This window comes from Heterocephalus glaber, unplaced genomic scaffold (assembly GCF_053883595.1).
Source record: "Heterocephalus glaber isolate CG9 unplaced genomic scaffold, H.glaber_assembly_v1.0 deba00001067, whole genome shotgun sequence".
Classification (NCBI taxonomy): domain Eukaryota; kingdom Metazoa; phylum Chordata; class Mammalia; order Rodentia; family Bathyergidae; genus Heterocephalus; species Heterocephalus glaber.
Window position 1 is genome coordinate 565,612 of NW_028258187.1, and position 26,242 is coordinate 591,853.

Here is a 26,242-nt window from a genome sequence, read left to right on the forward strand (position 1 = left end):
GGAGAGACAATGCCAGAAGGACTTGTATGCCGAGAATGGCTGCAGGGTACAGGGATGGCACTTGTCAAACCAGGGAATGAAGGATGGGAGCCTCATGTGTGTGCATGAAAGGGCATGGGTGTAAGTGCGCACCAGTGTGAATGCAGAGCACAAGTGTGAATGCACAGTGTGAGCATGCAAGAACATGAGCCTGTAGGAGTGTGTGTGCAGGAGCCTGAGTTTGTAGAGTGGTGTCCAGGTCTGGGCACACACACGAGCTCATTCATGTCCTCATTCGTGTCACGGTGAGCTGAGCGCTGGCCAGATGTCCAGAGGGAGGTGTCTGTGGAACTCAGGTAGAACCGATGCCCACTGTGTCTCAGGGTTTCGTGGCTAGAGCTGTGAGGTAGTCTAAAGAGAAGACGTAGCTGGGCATGGTGGTGCACACTTGTAATCCCAGCAATTGGGAGACTGAGGCAGGAGAAATGTTACAAGTTCGAGGCCACCCTGGGCTACATAGTAAATTCAAGGCCAGCCTTAACTGCACATAGAAAGGCAGAGGAAGAGGGAGAGGGAGACAACAGAACCCACCCAGGATTTTATTGGCTAAGTGATGATGTGGTGGTGGGGAGACAGATCGATACGATTGAAAGGACAGCCATGAAGGCCCCCTGACAGGCCTGAGCAGCAGGCAACTTCCATGTGCAGGACTGACAAGGGAACAGGACAGGGCATGCAAGGAAGGCAGGCAGAAGGAGGCCCTTGGGCAACACTGGTATGGGGGTTGGCGCCAGAGGGCTGAATGTGGACCTCAACTATTTGGATTTGTTATCCTGCCCATCAAGAGTAATGCTCATAAAAATGGAAAAATAAGTTTACTCACAATTTGACCAAATTGAGAGGACAGCTAGTCATCCCTCTACACAACAAAGGTCCGTGTATAGCTGGGTGAGACAGAAGCCAGGAACTCTGGGTACAAGTGCAGACTCAGCCAGGCTTATACAGCCCCCTGGAGGGCCCAGAAAAAGATGGAAACCTGGTTACTTAGAACCTGCTTGGCACCAGGGCTCAGATGCAAGTTCCAGTACTCAGTCTGATGAAGCTGGAAAAAGTTCCTAATTTTGAAAGGTCCACTTGGACCTCTCGGTCAGAGCGTGAGACACTGCCTAGACTGTGGAAGGCAGGAGGTGGCCGGCAGAGCTCGGGCAAGGGCGGGAGCAGGTGGGGGCTCAGGGCCCCAGGCACGGAGTCAGCACGGCCTCTGAGCCAAAGATGGGCTGCAGCCAGGACAGTCGTGGGGACTTGGATGTCCTCCAAGAGGGGAGCAGGGAAAGCATCAGACAATGACTGGCCCCTTGGCCACCTGGACGCACCCAGGAAGGGCTCCCCAAGACACTGCTGCTTGAAGAGAGACCACGGGCTCACGGTGTGGCAGCCACCAGGCTGCGTCCTCAGGGCCTGGGTGGCAGGAAGCCAAGGTGAGCATGCTGCTGGCTGAGTCCTGAGCTCTGGGGCTGCAACTGCTGCTGAATGCCGCCTGACGGGGTTGCAGCTGTGGCTCATCAGCCCCACTCTGGACTCCTGGCTCCTTGAGGGCAGAGGTTGGCCTTGTTGTCCTCCATCCTCAGGACGCAGCACCGGCCTGGCCCCCAAAGGAAGTTAGGTCTGGTCCCTCAGGCGTCCTCCGGCTTCAGGCCTGCTGCCTTTGCCAAGCCAATTTATTCCCCCACATCTTTCTGTCCTTTCAAGACTCTGCAGAGGTCACCTCCTCTAAGAAGCCTTCCTCAACTTCTCCCTCTACCTGGGCAAAACATCCCCGGGACATGTCCACCCCCGCCCGCTGGGTCTCACAGCTCAGTCTCCCTGCCAGGCCCCAGGCTTCTTCTTCCAGGCAGGCTCCCAGCCTGATGCTTCTTCAGAGCCTCAGCTCCAGAGCACAGTTACACTCAGTAACTGAGCAACCGGGGCAAACCTGGGGTTCCAACCTCCTGGCTCCCATCAATGGGCCTGGATTCTGTTATCAGGGCCTCCTTCCATACTTCACCTGTTCTGCCAGTATCATTCCCTGTTCATTATCAGAGGAGAAACCGAGGCAGGCACAGTGTGAAGAGTTGAGAGTCCCAGGGCTCTGCAAGACCATGGGCGAGACCGGAACCCGGGTCCCTGCTGGTTCACTGCCTTCTCCGGCTTGGGCACAGGGTCTGCGTGAGACTCTGGAAAAGTCCCAGGATCCCATAGGATCCCACAGAAACCTGAACTCAGAACTGGGCTTTCCCGGAGGGTGGAGGTGGCAGAGCCCTCTGATGGGAGCTCACGGGGGAAGGAGAGGTGGGGCTGCGGAGTGGTGTCCTGGCCACAGTGCTTGGGTGGAGCAACGTGGAGAAGACAGTGGTGCATCCCCTAGGTCACCGAGGGGACTCCGTGAGTTAAAATGCACGAGAGCGTGAGACATGGGTTCACTTGTCCAGAGCCCGTCCTGTTCCGGAGGCAGGAAGGATTTGAGCGTAAGGCTTTACATCAGCCTTGTAACCCTGGGCATCTGATGGACAGGCACAGAGTGGTCACAGCAAACAATTTATAGCCCTAACACCCACACCCCTTCGACATTTTTTTTATTGGCCAAGCACTACGGGGGGTGCAGCCTTTCCAAAGGACACCTATGGGTTCCCAGGACCCCTCCCAATTTGAATTTGGATTTTAAAAATGATAATGTCTACTTTTGATTTGGGGACTTTCTGAGAAGCAGTTGTCTCAGGCGACCTTGGACCACACTGTGATTACTACACCCAAGCCTACCTTGTACCAAGCCTTCATTATTACTATTGTTTTTATCTTCTGGTATGGTCTTGCTTGCCCAGAGACTCTCCAAATGTGTGGACACTGTGAAGCAGTGAAAAACTAGCATTGCTTTTTTACTCAGAGTTTAGCTATTTTATCTTGAAAAGTGGACCACTTCAGGTTTGTTTTCTGGAGAGCACTGGACTGGGACCACAGTCTGCCTTAGCAACCATTGCCGGGCTGGGCTCTGCAGCGCTCTGCCTGCGGTGCCCTGCTCCTGCCTCAGCCTTGGCTTCCTGTTCTGCTTCCCAGGAACTCTCCCTGGACAACCTGCTGACCATCGTGCTCTACTGGACAACAGAGACCATCATCTCCTCCCACCAGCACCACAAGAACCGGGCCAGGGTCTAATGACCCGGAAGCACCAGTGGTATGCCTGGCCAGCGGGGTGTATGAGTGTGTGGGTTGGGCTTGTAACGCAGGCAAGGAAGGAATCCAAGACTTCCCAGGTCCCAGAGAGCCTGGGGTAGGCAGCAAAGGTGGGCACCACAGGTTGTTCCAGGCCTCTGGCAGGAAAAGGAGCTCCTTGGTGAGTTGGAATCAAGGCACAGGAGGGAGGCTGTGGGAGCACTGGTCTGCCCCTTTCTTTCTGTATGGCTGGATGTAACCCTTGAGCCCCTCCGTGGGTCCCATGTCCCTCCAGGATGGAGATCTCTGTGCCCGCTGGCTTTGTCACCTCCCCCTGCGAATTACTGCCCACCTCTGAGATGCGAGTGAGAGCCAAGTGCCTAAGCTCTTCTCTTCCTCCTACATGGACAGTGGGAAGCACTTCCCTACCCTACAGGAGCCTGAGCTGCGGGCCCAGGACTTCCGCGAGTCCGTAACACTAGTGGAGTGACCAGGGGTTGGAGTGTGGCCTCCCCAGCTGTAGGCCCCTCCTGTTCTCAGGGCTGCTACCCTTAAATTGGAACTCTAAGCCTTGGGGGCCCAGGCTCACCCCACCGCCTGTCAAGACACATGTTCGGATGAAAAAACGATGCCACTTCTCAGCCTCAGAAGCCAAATGGCTTCCAGGGGACAGATGCCTGTTCTGCGGTCCCACCCAGTCTGGCGACTCCAAGAAGGTGGTGCCACTTTCTTCTCCCCTGCCCGGCTTGGAGCAGTGGCAGCGGGAAGGCTAGAGGGACCAGAGGCCAGGTCTGTGGAGTGTGGCACACGCCTGGGCAGGGGCATGGAGTCAGGTGGATTGTGGGGCCACACGAAGGCGCTATGCCCTTGCACCAGCCCCAGGCCAGACTGCCCCACAGCTAGACCCTGACCCTGTCCCTTCCCCATCCCCAAGGTGCCCTCTGCAGGCCCCAGAGAAGAGACTTCTGGACAAACTGCACAGTGACATGGGGACTTGAGCCTAAGGAGGAAAGAGGCCACCAGCTTCCAGTCAGGCCCACACCTCCCTGACCCTACCCCAACACTGTCTGGGCGGAACCCACACACCTGCCCACCGGCCTCACCCAAAGGCACTTTATTAACGGACTTCATCATCTCTACCTGCAGCAGGGTGACGCAAGTCCCACCACAGAGCCTCCGGGGATAGGACACAGGCCGTGGGAGGACTGGCCAGGCACTGATCCCTAGCTGTGACAGGACATCCAATCTTCCCCTTGTCTCATTGCTCCCCACGGCAAACATCATCTTCGGGATCAATTTGGGAAACAGACTTCCAACACAAGATCTTGGCTTCAGAACTGGGGGACCATCCCAGCGCAATGCTGGAAGCACAGGGGCAGAACTCTGGGGGAATGAGGCGGGTCCACTTCCACTGTGGCCCTACTGCCAGGCCAGCCCTCAACAGGGCTGAGGGCCCCCTGCTCTGCACACAGTGCCTTCACAGGAAGCCTGGAGTGGAGGAGGCGGGAACGGCACTGTCCTCTGGGATATGGGCCGTGTCCTGCTCTAGGAGGGTCCCGCTGACGTGGTGGATGGTGCCATAGTTCTGCTGGTGCTGCAAGGACAGGGCTGTTCTCTCCGAGGCCAGACCACTCAGGATCCGGGGCACATAGGGCTGCCAGTAAAGATGGAGTTAGTGCTACCCAAAATGTGCCACCTGCGGGCATTCCCAAAGCCAGAGCAAAATGAAACACACCACAACCTGGTCCTAGTTCTTATGATCCTACAGAAGGTAGCACAACAGAGGAGTTTCCTCCAGTGGCCAGCACAGGATTCTAGAACCCCTCACTTACGGGGAAACAAGTCTGTCTACACTGGGCCTGTAAATGATGTTTCCTCCTAGTTCCAGGCTCTAGCTACCTGGCTGGGCACTGCGCCCCACCCCATTCCCCCTAGAAGGGGTTTCCATCCTCCATCTGCCCTGCCTCTCCCTGGACCAGGTATCCAGGACCTTGTGCTCTGGGGCTTGCCCAGGGACAGGCACTGATGAAAATGCCCAACATCTGCAAAGAGCGCTGTGGAGGAGACCGGCTCTGCCATGCTCTTGCGCCCCGGGGCTCTGGGAGGCAGCTCCCAGGAGCAGGACCCCAGGAGCCAGAGGCACGGAGAAGCAGGAGGTTTTGTCTGGAACATTCTGGAGCCAGACTCACAAGCACCAGGACTGCAGAAAAAGAAGGCAGCACGGGCTGGACTCAGAGTGGGCACACAGGGGAGAGACCAGTCACCTCCTCGATGAGTGAGTGACAAGGATCAGGTAGCAGGTGCGGGCTCAGGGCCACAGCACTGCCCTAGTGTGTTCAAGCCCCTGGGTTGGATGCACAGCACCACGAAGAAAGAAGAATCCAGAGGGACTGGGGATTCCTTCTCCATTGCCACTGACGCAGAATGAGGCTGCCCCGTGATCAAGGGGCTTCTATCTTAGCAAGGGGCGGGCAAGGCACATGAGACTTTTACCACCAGAGCAGCAAGGGCAGCAAGCAGGGGGCAAGCAGCAGACGGCTTACTGTGAGTGGTGGAGGCTCCTGGGCTTCTGCCTCACTCCCTTCCTGGCTTGCAGATTCTTCTGTCTGCAGGCAACAGCGAAGGGGTGCACGATGGACACAAGTGATCTCCCTGAACTCACCCCCTCTGAGCAGAGAGACAACTTGACACCAGAACAACAGCACCAGCTGCCTCTGAGCCCCCAGCAGTAAGGGTGTGTGTGGCCCGAGAGGCAGAGGTGGGGAGGGAAGGGCCACGGCACAGCCTACTACCCTTGCCTTTCCCAGGGAGGGGTGGGATTGGAGAAGGCTGCTGCTGCTTCGACACAGGAAGGGGTGGGAATGGGTGGGGACACCGTGGTCTCCCTGGGTCCTGTACCTGGTAGTGGAGAGGGCTGAGGTGCCGGAAGCAGCCAAAGCAGGCATGGGCCAGGCAGACCAGGATGGTAAGCAGCACGGCCAGGAGGGTGAACAGGGTGGCAGGGGCCTGCAGACCTGGGGAGGGAGATGCTGGCCCAGGTTGGGGGGCTGCTTGCTGGAGGGGTGAGCCCTCCCCGCTGGCCCTGCAGCCCAGCCTCATCTAGCAGCCAGGACAGAGACCCTACGGCCAGGAGCAGAGTGACCCACAAGTCGCCTGCCTTTTGCTTTTTCCCAAGGTGTCTTTGTCCCTCCGGCTCCCCCATCCCCTCCACACTGTGGACCGTGACGTCTAGGACCGGGCAGCACCGAACAGCAGTCCCGAACAGCTTCCCCTCTGCTCTGGCTCACCCCCTTGGAGCTGGCTTCAGCCTGGCACGTCTGTGGAGGACGAGCTGGGGCACTGGGCCAAGGCACCACACAGCCAGCCTTCACTGGGTGCCAGGCTCGGATCAGACACCACCAGGTTGGTACCTGATGGCTGGCTGGAATGGTGGACGCGGGACCAGGAGGCCAAGCCCTGGCCCAGGTCAGGAAGCTCGCTCACCCAGGCGAAGGAAGGAGAAGAAGAAGAGCCAGAAGAGGCAGAGGATGGGTGCAGCCAGGGCCTGGCTCACGGCAGAGAAGTGCAGCCTCTTCTCCAGCTTGGCCGGGAGATAGACGAAGCAGAGGTTGTGCCGGTCCACCATGTGCTTGAGCAGGATGTAGATGAGGCCTGCGAAGGTGGGGCCCGAGTGGGTGGCTGCCGGCTGAGGCACCAGGGCGCCTTCCCTGGGAGGGTGTGGCTCGGCTGTGTGGAGCCAAGGTGCAGGGCTGAGCAAAGTCTGAGGCTGCAACGGGCCAAGGCACGTCCTAGCTGCAGGCTTGTTCCCGCGCCCTCCTCACCTGCTTCCTCCCTTCTCTCTGCCCCTGAGGGAATGGGAGCCCCTGGGATGCCGGGTGAGGCCTGAGCAGCGGCAAGACAGTGCTGGCGTGGGGTCCAAGCTCCCGGGCTGGGGCTGCTGGAGCGCAGCGGAACAGGGCATGCGGAGCACGTGTGAAGCGCTCAGGTTGATCCCCAGCACACACACCAAGCCCAGGGGCACGGTGACAGGGTCAGGATGAAGAGAAGGCCACACGGAAGCACCAAGGGAGGTCGCCCTGGGAGCCCAGGTGGGGGAATTCGTTCAGACGTGAGTGCGCTTGGTGCCATGTGCTTCCCCGGCAGCAGTGGCTCCAGTGGCCACAAGAGGACCATGGAGCTGGGAATGCAAGCGGCCGTGAAGGCTGTCCCCGAAGGGCTGGAGGAAGCAGCTGCCCGTGTGCGCGGGCACGGGGGCCACTCACCGAATGGCACGATAATGGGGCAGGTGATGCTGTAGGCCATGATGACGGTGAAGACGCAGAGCATCCAGGCGTACATGGCTCCAAACTCGAACTCGTAGGCCTGGTTCTGGGAGCAAGAGGTTGGGAGGCGCTCAGGAGGCAGGAGACCCTCGGCGACCCACTGCAGAAGGGGTCCCTATCCAGCCTGTGGCAGCTTCTCAGACTGTGCCTTCAGGGCACAAGGAGGCAGCACATGCTCAAGCCTCTAGTGAAGGAGACAGTGCATGGCGAGGCCACCAGAAGGGGCACTGTGCACACCCAGGTCTCCTAGACACGGTTGGAGCCGGCGGCCTAAGGACAGCCATGGAGTGATTCCTGGACTTGGCACCAGAGGATGTGCCTCTGTAACCAGGGACACCGGTGCCGCTGGGGCCCTGGGAATTGAGCAAAACGTATTTGCCTCCCTCACAGCACCCACCAAGGCTGAGGGAGTCACAGGCCCTGGGCCACCTAATGTAGGGAGTGCTGGAACAAGTGCTGCAAACTCGAAATGCTTTCGGTACCTGGCCTCTGCTAAGAACACATGCAAATGGAAGCCCAGGGAAAAGGCAGCCGTGGGCTGTGCCCTCGACCCCACCCTGCCCTTTGTTCGTGCTGGGGATGGAACCCAAGGCCTGGAGCTTCCTAAGCAGGGCTCTCCCAGTTCGTGCCAGCTGGAGCTCAGGAGCCTGGAGACTGGGGTGTGTGGATGGGTGGATGCAGCCAAACTGGTCACAGGGAAAGTCTCAAGCTCTCTCCTCCAGCCCTGCACTAAGAACCTGGGTTGTGGAGAAGCTGCTAGCAGAGGTGGCCCTGGTCCAGGTGTGAGAACCAAGGGTGGGAAAAGCCGAGCCAGGTGGAGGTGAGAGAACTAGGAGGCTGGAGGGAGTCGGAGGCGCCACCTGCTCGACATTCCTGCGCTCAGCCGCTGTCCTGGCCATGACCATGCGGCAGGTGTAGAGGATGAGGCCCGGCAGCCGCAGCAGCTCCATGCCACTGCCGATGAAGGCTGAGGCGATCACATAGTTCACGAAGAAGGCGCCCTGGTCCGGCAGGAAGACACACCTGGGGACAGGGCTGGAGTGGAGCTGAGCCTCTTTCCCACTGAAGGAGGCAGGCACCTGAAGCGCTGCCTTTACACATGCTCTGAGGGACACAGACACACGCTGTGCCTGGCCACTGCTCAGGGGAACTCAGCAGGTGGGAGAGGCTCCACGGAGCAGCCCGCAGGCGGAGGAGCCCCGCTCCTAAGGGGACTGCGGGGATGGAGAGGGAGGCCTCTGGGCCCTGGGGAAGGTGGGTGCAGAGTACAGCACATCTGAGGAGCGGCGTGTCCAGCGCTTCCACACTGGGGCAGGTGGGGAAGGAGGCGCTAGGTGTAAAAGGCTGGGGTAGGCCCTCCCGGAGCAGGGGCTGCCCTGAAGATGGGAGGGATGAGGGCAGGGAGACCACGCTGATGGCTTCACACTGGCCTGCATCCCCAGGCAGAGGTCTGGTGGAGGTGGGGAGCCGTGGGCAGAGTCCAGAAAACCTGAGAAACACAGCCGTGGGTTCTGCTGCTGGAGGAGGCGTGGTGGGGAGGGAAAGGAAGGCAACCCCGTGAACTGCAAGGCTCTCCACAGAGAGCAACTAGAGACGCTGCGGAAAGCAACATGGTAGGAGCACAGGGCCTGGACGTGAAGCTGGCACGGAGGGGGGGAGTGGGCAGAGCGCCATCCGAGTCGGGGGCAGGACTGTGCGGGCGCAGGTCGGGTGAGGAAAGTGGGTGTGGTTGGCACGTGTTGGGTGCTGGCGTCTCCCTCAGGCCTGGCACACAGGGAGTGTGCGCTCTGCCACCAGACTGCCCCCGGGGCTCCGTGTTGACACATTTTAACGCAGTAGCTGAGTGGCACTGGAGTCACAGTGCAGTGGAAGCTGCTGAGAGGACTGAAGCCGAGGACGGAATGTCTCGGAACGAACCCCAGGCAGCCACGTCTGGAGCTGGGAGACTCGAAGGACTCCAAGGAAGGCTGGGAATGGGGAGCCCAGGCTGGGGGTGTCCAGCGGGCAGATTCTCAGGAGGCTCACGGATGGCAGAAGACAAGGAAGAGGGCTGGCCACCGAGTCTGTGGACCTGGATGTCACCGTCACCCTGGCCCAGAGCTGTGGGCACGTGTGAATCGGCGGTGACTGCCAGCTCCTCAGCGCTCAGCCACCTGGCCCCGGCCGGCGGCGAGAACTCATCTGAAATAATCCACAGGCCCTCACAGGAAGCGAGCCGGCCTGCCCTGGAACCACGCCCTCGGAAAGTCAGCCCCACCTCCCGCTCTGTGAAGGCTGGCTTGGATCCCCGCTCTGCCCCTTCACCACCCTAGCTCCTCGGTTCGGTTCACAGACTAAGTCTTTCGACCATTTTGGTCGTAAACCAAATAGGGCAAGAACCCACTCAGATTCAGTGCTTAGGCTCAATGTTGACCTCACGGGAAGTTTGATTCAGTTCTCATACAATTCGGTTTGGGACTAGAAACATGGAAAGAATTAAGTTTGTGAGCTGGGTAACCCTTGATGGGTCCCTCATCATCTCGGAGCCTCAGACTCCTCATGGGTCAATGGAGATGCTGTCAGTAGCTACCTGGCAGCCTCCTACAGTGGCTAAAAGAGAAAAAACCTGTACGGACCACTTAGCGTGGTGCCTTCTTAAACCACTGCTAGTGCTAGGGCACGGGCATAGAATCACCGTACAACCCTAACAAGGACACACAGAGGCCAGGTGTTGACCTCCACTCTCCTGACACAAATAATCCCCAGGTCAGACAGCCGCCCTGCTGCTGTGCTGAATGACTCTTCTCCGTCCCGGCTACCTGGCACCCCGAGCCCTGTCGGTTCTTGCCTCTGTGGCCGTGCCTGGTAAGGTTCAAAGGATGACAGTGCCAGTACTGGAGCTTGGGCCTAAAAATAGCCCATGTGCATCCCCGGCACCCGCAGTGGGGCAGCCCTGGTCCCTGCTGTCTGGGGAGGGAGTCTGGTCGGAAGCACAGGCCACCACCCATGGAGCGTGCCCCGGGCTGGGGCTCCAGGACCCGACATGGCTGATACTTACTCCAACCTTATCGAGCCCTCCGAGGAAGTGTTGTCAAAGAGCCACCGGAAGAAAAAATCCAGGCTGAAAAGCAAGTGAATCCTTTAAGAGTTTATTTCTTCCTCTTCTTCCTTCCTGGACCTTCCCTCCACCTCTCTTCCTTCCTTCTATGGTGCTGGGGACGGGACCTAGCACCTTGTGCATGCTGGACAAGTTCTCTGTCACTGGGGTGGGACCCCAGCCTCAAAGACTTTATTTCCAATACTCCATGTGGTCACAAGCAATTCCCATTCTGTGTCACTATGAAAAGAGGCTGAATATCAAAATGCATCACTGTTTTCTCTGATGCCACTTACACAGTGTGACGCACCAGGCAGCCTTCAGTGAAACACCCTTCTTGGAGATAAGCCCAGCCAGAATTAGACCTTACCAACGTATGTGTGTGTGTTCGTGTGCGGCGGTACTCTATAAGTTTGTTTGTAAGCTCCCCCTACCCTCCCAGAAAGATCGTCTTTCCGGGAGAATCAGTGGACCAGCATAACTGCACTCCAACAGGCTACTGCCGCCTCCAAAGTGGTTTGGGCTTTCCATCCGGCCCAGACCGTTTCCGTCCCCAAGGCGGCAGTGCTCTACAGCTGTGGGCCTGATTCTGAACTCAGGGCAGGAGACGCTGGGTATACCTGGTAAGGCCAAGGGAGGGCAGGATCAGCACCATGAAGATCAAGAATATGTAGACCTTGGTCATCGTGTTCCAGTTTTCCCCTGACCTGCAGGAAGCCAGAGGGGAGCACTCGTTCACGGTCCCCAATGCTCCGGGTGCCGCAGCGAGGCCTGCCTTGCACCCCGTGCCCCAGCTAGAGTCCAGGGTCCTTCCCAGGGAGACCTCAAGGCTCAGCACTCACTTGGTCCAGTGCGACTCCAGCAGCGTCGAGTAGTAGACTATGGTGGGGAGCAGGGCCGAGAAGGACCAGAGGAGGAGGGTTGGGAAGAACTGGCTGATGACTGGGTTCTGGAAGGCAAGGCCCGGCGGAGAGAGTGGGAGGGTCTGTGGAGCGCAGGGCTGAGGCCATGGCCTGTTGGCCCAGGGCTCCAGGGGTAGGTTCTGCTCTTCCTCCAGACCAGGGCTGTGCGTGCCCAGGCCCCAAATCTTGACTGAATAAACAACAGCTCCTCAGAGCAGTATAGCTCTTTATACCAAAGGAAGCACTTTCACGCACAATGCACCTCTACTTATCTGAACACCAGATTAGGCAAAGCATCTTCCTTTCCTGCAGGAAACCAATGGCTAATACCCAGGGTCAACAGAGCCCTTCGCCAGGCTCCTCTCCAGGCCGCTGGCCAGCTGTAGCTCACCAGGACTCTGGGGTGATTTATCCCAATCCTGTTTATGCTGGCTCTAGTTGATACTGTCATTTTGTGATTTGATTAACTTATTTTCACTGATTAAATGAACGCAGCAACATGTTCTCTTTGGAAACTAAACTGGGGCTAGGGAGTAGCTCTGTGGCAGACAACTCGCCTCGCGTGCATATGGCCCTAGGTTTGATCTCCAGCACTGCAAAACAAAACCCAAAAAGCACGCACTCTACCAGGAGCTCCAACCCCAGTCTAAATTCCTGCTTTGCTTTACAGAAAGCCAAACCGGAATCGCAAATGTAAAATAGGAATGTAGTTCATGTAAAACAGACAGAGGGGAACTCTAAGCAGCAGGCCTCATCCTACATCAAAAGACTGGGAGCGAGTCACGGTGGAGCAAGTCTGTAATCCCAGTGCTGTGTGTGGCTGAGGTAGGAGAACTGCAGTGTGAGTCCAGCCTGGGGTATTTAGTGCCTCAGGGAGACCCCATCTCAAGATGAAAAATGCTGGACATGTCACTCAGTGCAAAGGCTCCTGATTCAAACCCTAATGCTGGAAAAACAAAAAGAAGAAGGAAGGAAGGAAGGAAGGAAGGAAGGAAGGAAGGAAGGAAGGAAGGAAGGAAGGAAGGGGCGGCAGAAGAAAGACGGCCTTCTTGCTGTAAATGGAAGCCTCACTGCTAATGCATACTTTAGAAGTTTTTACTATACACTGAGTCAGATCAGAGCATCAACCATACCCGAGCTCCTGTGCCATCCTAACGACCTGAGGGATATCACATGGCAGGTATTCGAGCTCCAGTTCTGGGTTGGACTCTGAGGCTCAGAATTCATCAGCCAGGACCTGGGCCCTTGGCCCTCCACCTGGGGTGCCCTGCTGGAGGATCACTAACAAAGGAACAGAATCAGGGAAGTGTTTCAACACGCTCACTAAGAGAAGCCAATGTCTCTCCCTATAGATGCTCATTTAAAGTGGTTTAGCTGTTATCTCCTCGACTCATCTGAGCGTGTTTTGTTTTGTTTCTGAGATGGATTCTTGCTATTTTGTGTGGAAGTCCTAGGCTCAAGTGATCCTCCTACCTCAGCCTCCCAAGTAGCTGGGATTACAAGGGCACGCCACCACACCCAGCCTCTAAGGTGCTTTGAACAGCATTCTATATTTATGGACAATGAATGAGTTCCTAACAAGATGGTCAGAAGCTGAAATGCAAAAGAAATAAATGATTCATGCCACCCCAATCATGAAAGACCTTTTCATTCTTTCCCGTCCCTTCTCCCTAGTGTCTAGCATACAGGCGTCATTGGCGTGTCACCAGACATACAATTGGACGGTTTTATATCCTGATGTTGTAAGCCCCTCACGTCTGCCACAGTGTATGCAATGCTTGGTAGACGCTTAACATTCGATCACATTAAAATACCTCATTCATCTCAAATGACCCCTCCTGTTTAGTTAGGTCCCATGAAACCAGAACATATATACTGCATTACTCTCAGGCATGGTAAAACATGGCCATGGCTTCTGGCTTCCAAGTGCAGACTTGAGCTGGGTGCCTGGGCTTTCTGGTTCAGAGCCCTATAGCCCTTGGCCCTGGTTCCTCCCCAGTCACCATGCCCTCTTCCTGCCAGCATCACTCACGTTCAGCGCGTGGATGGGCTTGGTGACATTGAACTTGTCCATGGTAGACAGGATGATGGAGGGTGTGGTTAGGAAGAAGAGCACCACGAAGAGGGTGAAGTTGATGCTGAGCCACTGCAGCCACCAGCGGAGGCCCTGGACAGAGAGGTTCTTCCTGCAGAGGGGACACGGTCCAGAGTTTCTGTCCACAGCACAGGCTACCAGCACCAGCAGTGCTGTGGCTGAGGTGGTCAGGTCCGGTCGGGTGGGCCAGAAGACTTTCCCAGGGCTCTGGATGGGGTTCACGCGGGCCTCAAGAGGAAAGGCACATTCTCTGCGCTCACCTTCAGCTACCACAAGGCCAACGTGCAGGCCACAGCTAGAGACCAGCACAGAGCCTCCCCACAGAGATGCCGTGAGCAGCAAGCTGAGCAGACAGCCCCTGCATGGCAGTTCCTGGACATCGGCGGTGCCATGTGATGCACAGCACCTTCCTCCTGATGGGCCATGGGCTGGGGTCAAGGGGGAGGCAGGCAAGGACAGTGGGGCGCGGGCACAGCTAGAGCCAGCCTTGGCCGCACGTTCCCTCCAGGAACAGACCCACACACCAGTCCCACGCTCGGGACACCTGTGAAGTAGTGAGCCAAGCAGTCAGGTCAGCTCCAATGCAGTGGCGAGGAAAACCAACACTCATCCTTGCCGCAGCCCACCAGCCCGGGCAGGCAGCTGTGCCCGGACCTCAGCCATGCCCTGGCACAGCTCCGAGCACTGGCAGGTCCCCAGGCTTCCCTGCGGCCATGCTGTCCAGTACAGCAGCCACAAGCACAGGTGGCCCCTGAGCATGAGAGCCGTGGCCGGTGGACCTCGAAGTGGTGGAAGACTTTGAAGACTAAGTATGAAAAGGAGAATGTGGCTGGGGATGAGGCTTGGTGTTGAGTGCCTGCCTGGCTCGTGTTCCATCCCCAAACCATCAAGAAAAAAGGATTCCATGCCGCAATTTTTAAACGGGGACATACAAGGAGAGATTTACTGTTAAAATTCCTTTCGGACATTTTTCTTTGCTAACACAGCTATGAGGAAATCTAATGATACATGTAGTCCCCGTGTTTCCACTGGACAGCGCTGCCCGGTGGGGTAACAGCACAGAGAAGCTCTCAGCCCCTAGGCTGGCCCAGAGGACCCCAGGAGCTCCATGGAGATCGTCCCTGAATGTCAAGTCCACCTATTCTCCAGGAGCCAGGCCACCCTCCACCTGGCCCAGGCAGGTGCTCACCAGCAGATGTCCTCCGGGTAAGCAGCCAAGGTAACCCTCCACCTGGAGACGCACAGCTCTCTGCTGTAGGAGGATGGCTGGGGCTCCCCTTTGCACTGAAGGCTCTGACACTTCCAGGCTCTGAAGTCTTTCAGGATGCTGCCGGGAAATGCAGAGAGGACAAGTCAGAGCCTTGCACAGGAATAGGCAGGCACGGAAGTGAAGTTTTGGTTTCACTGCTGCTATTGTTTCAGAGCTCATGATGTGGAGGAGAGGTCACGCCCAGCTCACTATGCCCAGAGCTGCAGACATTTTCTAGCCCCACAGCCTCAGCAACCAGGTTGTTCATCAGTCTGTCTGCCTCCAGATCCCACTCCCGACAGTGTGCATGTGTCATTCCACTCGAGAGTTCACCTCAGGCAGCTGCAGTGACAATCTTTCTTCTTCTAGCCATGGCCTAGGCTTCATGCTGCATTTCTTGAGACCCTGGAGCACCGTGGCCCCTCACAGTGAGGGCCTGGAGCACCCATCCCTGAAGTGAAGCCATGGAGCACCCATGGGTCATCACCATGAGGCTCTGAAGCATCCATGTGCTCCCACAGTGAGGCTCTGAATCACCTGTGGGTCCCATGTGAGGCCCTGGAGCACTCATGGGTCCTCACTGCGGCCTTGCAGCACCCACAGGCTGCCACTCTGTAATTTTCGAGCACTCATGTGCACCAGCGGAAGGGCCCTATAGCACCTGTGGTGGCCCACATGTGGCCCTTGTGTCCCATGGACTCCCACTGTGACGTCCTGTTACACCACTGTGTCCTTCAGTGAGGCCCTAGCATATCCATGGGTTCTGACAGTGACACCCTAGAGCATTCATGGTTCTACATGTGAGGTCCTAGGCCATCCATGGGGGTCCCATCATGATTCCCCGGAGTATCTGTGGGCCCCTACAGTGAGGCCATCAAGCAAACAGGAGACCTTCCAACTGAAGCCCTGCAAAATCTGTGGGCTCCCCACAGTGCAGCTCAGAAGCAACCATGGGCCTTACATCATGAGCCCCAGAAAGAACCATGGGCCCACCAGAGTGCTGTTCTGGGGCACCCATGGGCTCCCTAAATAAGGATCTGTATCAAGCAAAAGTGAGGCTGCAGAGCACACTGAGGCCTTGCAACACCTATCAATCCCCATGTGAGGCAGGAGAACTCATGGCTCACCACAATGAGGCCCTTCAGCACCCATGGGCCCGCAATGGAACACCCATGGATCCTAACATGAGATCCCAGAGCACCCATGGTTCCCACAATGAAACCTTGGAGCATCCATGTGCTCCACCCTTGTGTCACCCTGGAATACCCATGCATCTCCCATATGGCCAGGGCCACACACTGACCCAACCACAGTGAGGCTCCTAGAGCACTCACGGACCCTCGAGGTGAATCCTACCCCTCAGTTACCCACATGCTGAGATCCTTGCAGAGCGAGGGCAGTACTATCTCTACTCCCTGACACAGCCAGTGATATACGTGGTGTCAAAGTAGGCCGAGAGAGGCTGGGTGGGCTGCACTCACTAGGTGGCCATAGACTTCTCTCGAAGGGTGACGAAGGCCATTCCCAGGGGCTGGCCCTGCACCTGGCGCTCCTCCTCCGTGATCCTGGTCAGCAGCTGGTTGTACAGGCGGGTGTAGTAGGCAATGGTGTCCTCCTGCCAGGAGACACAGCCTGTGGGTGATGTGGCCCCTGGGCCCGGGAGCATGGGCTGGGCCTCGCTGCTCACCTGCTCACAACCCCACCCTTCACAGCAGCAGAACTGGCCACAGGGCCTGGAGTGGACGAAGGTCGGCTGGCCAGTCCTCTCCTGCAGGCTCGTGTAGTAGGCCAGGCTCTTCTCGGTCTTCTTTCTGTGGTAGTGGGAGAGGGTACAGACCAGCAGACTGCAGATCACAACCTGTGCATGCCCGTGCACCCTGGCTGTCAGTCTCCAGGAGAGCACAGGACTCCACTCTGAGCTAGAAGGACAGGGCAATTCCCTTCCTCCCCATGGAGGCAGGAGTCCAGCCTGGCTAGGAGGGAGGGCACCTCAGGGCAGGGCCCTGTCTCCTACCTCTCCTCGCACAGGTAGATCAGCTTGGCCACATTGTAGCACAGCTGGATGTCAGCCACCTCACATGTCGGATACGCGTCCCTGTGGCGGGGGGGGGGGGGGGAGCCATGGGGAGAGGCAATCCAGGAGGAAGACCCCACGCGCCTGCCTGGGAGGATGCAGGCACTGCACTGCTTGGTTTGTGGCGACAGAGGCCTCTTTTCTCTGTTATTCGGTCCCCAGGAGGGGAATTCTGAAGTTTAATACAAACTTTTTTGGTTTTATTTCAGTGCTGGAGAGATGGACCACAGGGTTTTGCTCATGCTAAGCAAGCCCTCTACCACTGAGTTACATTTCCAGCCCCAAAGAAAGCATGTTTAGTTTGTACAATTTGTTTTGTTTTGTGTTGTTTTTGAGACAGGGTCTCATTATGTAGTTCAGGCTGGCCTCAAACTCATGGCAATCCTCCTGCTTCAGCCTCCTCAGTGCTGGGATTACAGGCATGCACCACCATGCCCAGCAGAAAGCATATTCTAGTAGCCTGGACGGAACTGAGTCAAAGTGACAAGCATATGCAGTCAGCTTTCCGTCAGATGCCCTGTGCATGGCCAGAGGCTAGCTCAAAGGTTTCCAAAGGGTCTCAGTACTGGGGGTCATCCTCAGCACCACACCCAGCATCTCCTCTAATCACACAAAAGAAGAACTTTAGTGTTTGTTCAGGTTCAGTATCTACCTCCTTGAAGGTCACAGACTTTTAGAGGGTCTAATGACAGCAAGAGACCTCCAGCCCAGAAAATGTCTGTGTACACAGTGACAATCAGCAGAAGGGCTATGCACTGACTATTGGCTAGGTACTGTTACAATTCATTTCCTTCTATAGCCCTCATCATAACCTACGAGGATTGAGAATACCAAGGCCGAAGGTCACACAGATGAGTGTCAGAGCCAGAAGCCAAATCCAGACAGCCCAGTGCCAAGGTCAATGCCAGCAGGTACCATGCAATGCCCATACCACACACAAAATTGGACAGATTTCTGGGATCTCCAGGACCATGACAGTGTCCACGTGCTGCTTTCTAGGTATTGGGAACAGAACCTGGAGAAGCTCGCTTTTCAGGGAGGGAAACGACACATAGACATGAGGTCCCAGTAAGGCTCTGAGAACAGATGGCCAGTGCAGACACGAATGCCACAATGCATACTCCCGTGGGTGGGGCTGGTGGAAAGCAGCTGCTGCAGCAGAGCCTGGAGCTCCGGAGACGGCTGCTGGGTACGATAGGGACCAAGCTGCAAATAGCCAAGGTCCTCCCTGGGTGGACTATAGATCTCAGCAGAAAAGCTCACCTCATGGCTCTTTAACTATGCCTAGCTAACACTCAGACGAGGAGTGAACATTTTCTTGCCCATGTGTTCTCAAGGTGTTTGCACTATACCTGGCCCGCACTCTGGACGCAGGTCAGGTGGTGCAGCCCTGACTGTCTGTGGATGACTGGCAACTGGCAGGTCCATTGCCCAGCACCTGCAGAGCTGCACGTGGCTGTCATCTGATACTGAGACACAGGAGCAAGGCCTCTGGTCCTACCTGGAGTCCACCTACTGTGCCTGCCCTGTGGGCCTCACTGAGACCTGGCCATGTCAGTGGTCCAGCCCCATTACCAGAAGTGCCTCTCAACGTTCTCTTCCTTGGCATCTCTAGGGATCCCACTGATAAACAGGGTCCGTCTAACCTGCCAGAGAAACACATCAGGAGGAAAAGTCACTAAGGTGAGCCACTGCCAGTGGCACAGATTTTTCTCCCACTTCAGTGTCCAGAAAGAAAACAGAATCAGAAGGCCTGGCTTTCTCACCCCGTGGCCTTTGGGGCCCACAGCATGCTGCTGTACTTACAGAGTCCTTGTCAGCTATAAAGGACCCATCTCCAAAGCAACTGAATGAGCGTCCTTTGCAGGACAGGAGCTGAAGGAAAACCCAGAGAGAGAGAGTGACTCAAACGGGCCACAGAGCAGAGCAGAGACCTGGGCTGAAGCCATGACGCAGAAAGAAGGGCTGCCCTCAGCCTCTACATTCTGTGTGTCTGCTGTGCTGGGGCACAGATTCAAGGCTGGACACCCTGGGCAAGCACTGTACCTCTAAGCTGACCCAACCAAGCCCCTCAGCATAAACTTCTCTCCTTAGTCTCACTCAGGCCAACCCAACCCCACAGAACAAAGAGTGAGCTGGCACAATGCGGGGCAGAGGTCCAATACTGGAAACAACCCACCAGGAGACTAAAACACAAAGAAGGTGCCAAGTGAGGCCCAATATGCAAACCAGGCTAGAGGCTACACTGAGCTGTGGCCCTGAAGCCCTATCCCCACTCACCAGGGTCTCCTCTGTGTACTTGATGGACTGCGTGTGGTGCCGCATGAAGCCCACAGTGAGGGAGAGGTAGATGACGGCAAAGACAGCATGCAGCCAGAGCAGGTCATTGCTGAGGACAGCGGGCGCAGGGCCAATGGCTCCATTATCGCAGATGCCTCCAAAGGCCCAGTGAACACCAGGGAGAGCCGGGACCCACGGGCCTCCCTGCTCCCTAGGAACCTTGCAACAACCACAGACACCAGCCTGCCCGCCCTGGCCTGTGTGTCTGCCTCCTCATGGACTTGCCCCTCTGCACCCCACGCCCAGGGCCCACACTCACTGGGTCTCCAGGTTTGCTATGGTGGTCCTTCCAAAACTGTAGGGGTCTTTGTCTGTGGAGAAGCACAGACATGGAGTCCCAGGGCCATGACGGGGACGGAGCACACCTCCCTCTGCTGAGGGAACCCTGGGGAGGCGCCAGTGGAGCGTGGTGCCCAGACCAGTGTGGACAATGACGCCCAAAGTCTTTTCAGAGCTGCGCCAGGCAGGGCCTCTACCGGTGATTTCTCAATCTGCAAGCCCAGGCAGAATTTATATTCTTCTCCCTTAGAGAATGTTTTCTTTTTTAGATGCTTGGAGAAAGCTAGAGATTTCCTGAGCTGTTACCGAAACCAAGACATGGAATCACTAGGCACACAAATGTTTCCACGTGGCATTTGGAAGCTGGGAAGATACAGTTCCACACTGATGTTGGCTGAGCATCACAGATGTCTTCCCGGCCCAGAAACTGTGGCCTCCTGAATTGGGTGAGGGCAGGAAAGTGCAGAACACTTTCTGAAACCCCTTTATCCTACCAACCTCTAGGTTTTAAAAATCCTATTTGGACAGAAGCAGAAATTGGCACCAGGGGCCCCAGTTCTGGGCCTGGGTTGGGGGCTGATTCCCCTCCAGACCTTTACTCTGACAGGACCCTCCTCAGCCATCCCCAAACGGCCTCCCTTCTGGAACGGGCCTTGACTGCGGGGTGACGCTTTACCCCAGTGAGCCCCTGCCTCAGCCCCCCGCCGCCCACTGCCCCTCCCAACACAGACAGATGTGAGGCCGGGTCATTACCCAGCAGGTCTCCCGAGAGGTTCACGGGCAGGATGATACACAGGGACAAGGCACTGACTGCCACCAGCAGGAAGACGAGGTGCCTCTGGAAGGACAGGTAGTGGACGGCATCCTCTCCACACCTCTCCCGGATCTGGTCATCGCTGGCCGAGACACAGAAGGAATTGTTGGAAGAGGTGCGACTGTCTGATGTAAGACTCACAGCAACCCTCGGAGATGGTGTGCTATCATCCTACTTTAAACTACTTTTTAACGTATGTGGATACAAAGGTCCAAAAAGAATGCCCACGCCCTTGGCCCCTGCACCACAGTGGAGGCACAGGAATGGCCACCTGCCACCTTATGCCGCTGGGGACATCTGTGCCCACCACTCACATCTGGGCGCGTGGAGATGGGCATCCCACAACCCTTCCTGCTTCAGTGGCAAGATGGCAGCAGGGAGCCACCTTTGGAATACAGCGGGGGGTGCCTAGGCCCCTGGCCACCCTCCTTCCATCTCCCCACAGGTGAGCCTGCGCTCTGGGTGTTGTAATGTCATTGCACCTGACCAGTCCTGCCTCCTTCCTGGTCCCTTCCATGGCCCCAGAGATGGGAGGTGGCCTGCTCCACACTCGCTCCCTATGAAGTTCTGGGTGCACTGGGACATGGACTCTCTAGTCTCACACAGCCAGACTCCCTTGCTAGAGGGGAGGGGGCTGTGCTCCACCCTTTGCACAAGCGGCTTCCTGAAGGCAGGCAGCATGGCCGGGGAAGGGCTGGGACATGAGCGCAGGCCCTCCTCCCGCCTCTGCTCAGAGCAGGGACACTGGCCACCTCCCTCCTTGTCTAGCAGGCTCAAGGAGTGGGCATCAGGCACCCAACGCTGCGTCTGGCCCTGAAGATGCTCAGAAATATGCTTGGGAATGGGAGTCCTGCCTGCTACTTCTCTCCAGGACAAAGCTTTGCAATGAATAGCATCTTCTCTCTTAAATTAGCCACCCGTTTTTCTGTGTCCTCGACAGTCTCTTTTATTCTCAGTCTCCACATGCTGCCTGAAGAGCAGGCTCCTTGGCTCTGTCCTCCCCACCGGCCAAGTGCCTGGACAAGGCAGCCCAACCAAAGCCGCCCGCCCCCAGGCACTGCTCCAGGTACTCACTGTAGACGGAAGATGGCCATCAGCCAGGGGCAGCAACCCTGGGGACAGAGGGGGATTAGCGTCCAGGAGCTGGGGTTTGGGAGGCACATGGCTTTGAAAGGAAGTAACCATTAGCCTCCTGTTAGATAAACACAGCACTTCCGTCCTACGTCAGAAAGCTGCCGCTCGTCCAAGGTGTCAGAGCCTGTTGCCCCCGGGCCTTGGCAAGGTGCATCCCAAGCCTGGAACTTTCACTGAACCCCCACATTCTGATAATCTGAGGCTTCCAATCACGAAACAAGGATCAAGAGGTGGTGAAGCCCAAGGTGCTCTAGAGAAAGGGATGTGGGCTTCTGTTCCATTGTTTCTAAAGGACCAGACGGAGATGGGATAAGGAGAAGAAACAACCTTAATCAATTGGACAGTGCCTTGCAATGAGGTTAGAGAGGGAAAAGGGTGGGTGTAGGTCTTATTGACCTTCACATCTTTTAAACTTTCTAGTCTCTAAAGCTGGCCTCTTACCCTGTTGGGAAAGAAAAATATTTGTTCATCTCAAATATTTGAATTGGAATTCAACAATGACTAAGCACCCACTGGGTACCTGGTGCTGGGGAGAGGACTAGAAAAGCTGGGGTGGAGCAGACAGGACAACGCAAGGCCGTAAGAAGTATGAGGCACACACATGCAGGAGGCTGGAGCCCCACGCCTCTCTGCCTGGGAGTCACTAGGTCTCTGAGTGCCGGGTCGTCTGGGTGGTCGTCAAGGTCAGATGCCTTTGTTGATGCCAGGGGAGCACTGTCCAGCTCTGGCTCACTCCACAGCCACAGGGCCCAGAACACAGACCACGCAAACCACCAACCACTACCATCCCCAGTCTGGCCACAGCTCCACTGCTCCTTGGGTACCAACCAGTTCATTTTCCAAGTCTTGTTTCCCTGAGGAGGAAGGTGATGACAGTCTCTGTAATCTGGATTTATTGGAGACACAAAACAGAAAAAGAAGTGACACATGGCTCTAAAAAAAAAAGAAGTCAAAAAAATTAGTCCAGTATTTTGCTGCCTAATCTTAGAATTCGAGACCAAATTTATCAGCTCTCACTGGCTGGGACAAAACTAAATGAGAAACCCAAAGTATAAGTAATTTAAAGAGCACAATACAAGACACATGATAGGAAAGAAGGAGGTAGAGTTTGTGGAGATTGGAAGAGGGCATGGGGACAAATGGATACAGAAGGGAAGGAAGGGGAAATTTAAAAAGATCTTGGGGCCAGGGATTTAGCTCAGTGGCACCTCACAAGTGCAAGGTCCTGAGTTCGATCCCTGGTACCAAAAAAAAAAAAGATCGTGGCGAGTTTTGTATATGTACCAATTCCCCATGGTGAACATATTTATTAGGCATCAGACACACACACACACACACACACACACACACACACACACACTAAAACCAGAATTAAAAGCTAAAAAGCAAAGCATAAGTTTTGTAAATTATGTAAGAGATTGTGTTTTTGGTTTAGCATTTAGTTGCAAGGTTTAACAATACAGGACACTCTCCAGGCCCTGTGAGTAGAGCAAGTCCACTTTTGAAAATACTGTATTTTACCAAGCCTACGATACCACTGGTTGTCAGGTGCACAATTAATTCATGAACCACTGAGAAGAAAACAATGCTGCCAATCAACATACGACCGGCATTGATAATAAGATGAACCCCAACTCAGAGGTAGAGATGGCAGACCCTCCTTTAGGGCTGACGCACTGTGGCACTTGAAATGGTGGCCCTTTAACCAGACCCTTTCCTCTGAGCACTTCACAAGAGCACCCCGTGAATCGCAGGTGTCTAGGCCACATGAATTCTGCTTTTCTCCTACCTCTGGCTCCACCATCCCACCTCCAATGGCCTAAAGCAAGAGGAACTGCAACGTTTGAAGCATTCACACAAAGGTGCACAGCCACCCCAAAGGCAGATGAGCCTGGGGCCTGCCCAGGAGCACAGGGCCTCCAGGGCCCCATAAGCTTTTTCCCACTGCAGAGTGCACCCTGCTGGGCTGACGGTGTCAGAAAGCATCAGATGTCCCCCACAGGTGACCCCTGGTGCAAAGTCATGGCCCCCGGGTTCTGCCAGTGCCAGAGCAGAGACCCCTGTCCAATCAGAGGCTCTAGGTCAACACCACGAGGGTGGGGGCTGCCCAGGCTCCTCAGTGGGCGATCAAGGCCCTGGGAGCTGTTTTCTCCACTGCACGAAGCCCAGGAAAGTGCACAAGGCCACTCTGTGCTCAGAGCAGCCACCGAGGAGGAGGCCATCCTGGGTCTTCAGGGAGGGCAGGTGTACCTGGGGGTGCCGCCCTCGCACACGGGCCCTGCCCGGCCACTCAGCAACACACTCCCACACTCCCACACTCCCACACACTCGCTCACCATCTGGGGCATCCTTTTACCTGTCTGCTTCTGATACCAGGGCAATGCGGCCATAATCCCAGAATCTTCTTCTTATGATGGAAAACACCAAGATTAACAACTAGAAGCAGGAAAGAAACCAAGTAGAAGTCCACTGCATAGCTTTCAAGGAAAAGCCCGGCTGCCCAGACTCAGCAGGGTGAGAAGGAAATCATCCAGGCCCACAGAGGGCACCAGGCCCCCCAGGCCACACACCTCAGTGGCCCAATGCTCTGCTCGCCTCCTTCGCTGGCTCCCACCTCCTGCGCCCACGTGGCGGCACGTTGCTGGGAGTGCCCCCGCCACACATGTGAGCCTGCCCTTTGCTCTACGACAGGACAGATGCCATGAGGCCTGATCCCAGCCCTGGCCTGAACAGCACTCCGAGTGGCCAAGTGCGATCTGGCCCGCAGGCTGCCCAACAATCTCTCTTCTCTTTACATAGAGTTTTTTTTTTTTAAGCAATGGCTCTTGCTATATTGCTCAGGCCGGCCTCAAGTTCTTGACCTCAAGACATCCTCTTGCCTCAGCTTACGGAGCAGCTGGGACTACAAGGCACACAGCATCAATCCCAGCTTTAGAGGTTCATTTAAGATACAGAACCACAGTACCAAGTTTCCTAGGCAGAGCAGGGATGACTGGGTTTCAGGTTGAGTTTGGTTTTCTTGACATGCACTGTGCTAACGCCAGCACAGATGCAGCCAGGAAAACTCCGTAAGGGCCTGGTGCCCTGGACTGCATCCACTATTAGTAGGCTGGGATGGAGCAGAAGGCCTGCGCCCCCCAGCAGCAGGAGGAGCCTGAGGTCTTTCCCTCGGTTGGCTCTAGAAACCTACAAGCTCCAGACCGCCTGCTCACTCCTCCCGGGCCACCCTGGCCACCTCCCCTCAAGGTTCATGGAGGTGGAGGGAGACATGTCCATTAGCAACCCTGCCGGCTCTGGACAGAAACTGGGGATTGACTGATCTGCTTATTAAGTCTGCAGGGCTGGATATGGAACCCACGCTCTCCCACGTGGTGGGCAAGGCTCCACCATGGAGCTGTGCTTCCAGCCCAGAAATGGAGTTTAAAGGTAGGCTGTGTTTTTCTGAAGGGAATGCAAAGGGCCTGCACACACTTGGAGCCCTGAGCCCCAGAGGGCTCTTCTCAGGGGAATCAGGTAGGTGGACATCTGTTCTCGAAGGCGCGCGAGTCTCAGGGTGGAAAAACACGAGGCTGCTCCACGGGTGCCCAAACTGGGTCTGCAGCCAGCCCTCTTCTGCTCTTCTTAGCAAGTGTGAAACCTGGTTCACAAGTGACAAGCAGCAAAAGCAAAAGCAAAAACAAAAAACCCAAACAATGAAGCCGCCCTTACAAGGCTAGGTGTGGTGGCACATGTCTATAGTTCCAGCTGCTCTGGGCTCTGAGGCAGGAGGATGGCTTGAGAGCAGGAGTTCAAGGTCGGTGTAGGCATCACAGCTGACTTCATCTTTTAAAAAAGAGCCCACCCCACGCCTACCACACATTGCAGGGCACTGACTTTCTTTTCAACTGGCCAGCAGCAGGCCAGTGGTGTGGGGAAGACAGGAAGTTAGCACATGGGAGCAGCCTCCCACTCTGACCCAACCACACTCTCTGGCCCCCTTGTCCCTGGGACTCACCCTCCCAGGCCTTGGAGAAGGCAGGCAGGCAGTCGCCCTGCCATTAGAGGCGTGCCAAAAAGCAGCTGTGGTTCTACTCGCACCACCTCCCCAGGCTCCAACACTTTTGAGAGAGGGAGGGATTACCACAGTGTCTCTACTTTCCCAAGCAGACGCAGCCGACACATGCCCTCGGTGACAGAGGTGCACGTCAGCAGCAGAGCCGTGCCTGACCTCCCACCACATGCCCCAGAGGCCCTGGGGTTAAACGCACACTCGAGGGGATGTGCTTGCAAGGGTCTCACCAGGAAGCAGCAGACATCGATGAGCAGGACAGTGGGGATGCCTCCGAAGGTGACCCCCTGGAGCACTGTGCTGTTTTGGGCAGAGTTGTAGCAGTAGGAGTCATTGGCCTTGTCCCCGAGGCCCAGCCCCTCCCGGATGGACACGGTCTCGGGCCACCACAGCTCCAGGAGTGGGGAGTCGATCATTGCACCTGCCCTCCCTGCAGAAAGGGATGAGACAGGCAGTCAGCACGCAACATCTCTGCCCGTTTCTCCAGTCAAGGATGGGTGGCTCTTGGGGCGTGGGGAGCTGCAGGCGGCAGCACAGAATCAGGGACAGCTGGGCGCTGGGCTCCAAGTGCTGGCAGGATGGGAGGACAAGAGGCCCACTGCAAGAAGAGCTGAGAGGGTGTGACGGACTGAGCGATGGTGGGCAACCCAGAGGGAGCGAGGAAGGGAACTAAAAAGCAGCTGTGGCTCCTGGCTGAGAGAAGCTGAGGTCGCCGTAGCCTCAGGACGGCTGCTACAGGGAAAG

General features: G+C 56.4%; 1 protein-coding gene across 18 annotated transcripts in view; it reads right to left on the reverse strand.

Annotated features, from left to right (window-relative positions):
• The window catches only part of LOC101706120 (mechanosensitive cation channel TMEM63A), a 40,687-nt gene that overhangs the window by 121 nt on the left and 14,324 nt on the right, over positions 1–26,242 (reverse strand). For 8 of the 18 annotated variants that reach the window (XM_087209824.1, XM_087209821.1, XM_087209819.1 and 5 more), the window contains 23 exons: positions 25,729–25,928; positions 23,807–23,886; positions 22,279–22,336; positions 21,391–21,428; positions 20,256–20,398; positions 19,483–19,534; positions 19,164–19,272; positions 18,690–18,758; positions 18,459–18,529; positions 16,824–16,904; positions 16,497–16,620; positions 16,291–16,424; positions 14,750–14,887; positions 13,498–13,651; positions 11,406–11,512; positions 11,184–11,270; positions 10,525–10,587; positions 8,225–8,510; positions 7,428–7,533; positions 6,649–6,891; positions 6,064–6,179; positions 5,709–5,771; positions 4,265–4,819 (listed from right to left, as the gene is read on the reverse strand). In XM_087209824.1, the coding sequence (XP_087065950.1) occupies positions 4,643–4,819; positions 5,709–5,771; positions 6,064–6,179; positions 6,649–6,891; positions 7,428–7,533; positions 8,225–8,510; positions 10,525–10,587; positions 11,184–11,270; positions 11,406–11,512; positions 13,498–13,651; positions 14,750–14,887; positions 16,291–16,424; positions 16,497–16,620; positions 16,824–16,904; positions 18,459–18,529; positions 18,690–18,758; positions 19,164–19,272; positions 19,483–19,534; positions 20,256–20,398; positions 21,391–21,428; positions 22,279–22,336; positions 23,807–23,886; positions 25,729–25,928 (2,699 nt within the window). In that variant the 3' untranslated portion in view covers positions 4,265–4,642. Of the gene's footprint in view, positions 1–862; positions 989–4,264; positions 4,820–5,708; positions 5,772–6,063; positions 6,180–6,575; positions 6,892–7,427; positions 7,534–8,224; positions 8,977–10,524; positions 10,588–11,183; positions 11,271–11,405; positions 11,513–13,497; positions 13,652–14,749; positions 14,888–16,290; positions 16,425–16,496; positions 16,621–16,823; positions 16,905–18,458; positions 18,530–18,689; positions 18,759–19,163; positions 19,273–19,482; positions 19,535–20,255; positions 20,399–21,390; positions 21,429–22,278; positions 22,337–23,806; positions 23,887–25,728; positions 25,929–26,242 lie in introns of those variants that run through there. The other 10 variants (XR_015450712.1, XM_087209820.1, XM_087209818.1 and 7 more) reach the window with 10 other exon arrangements.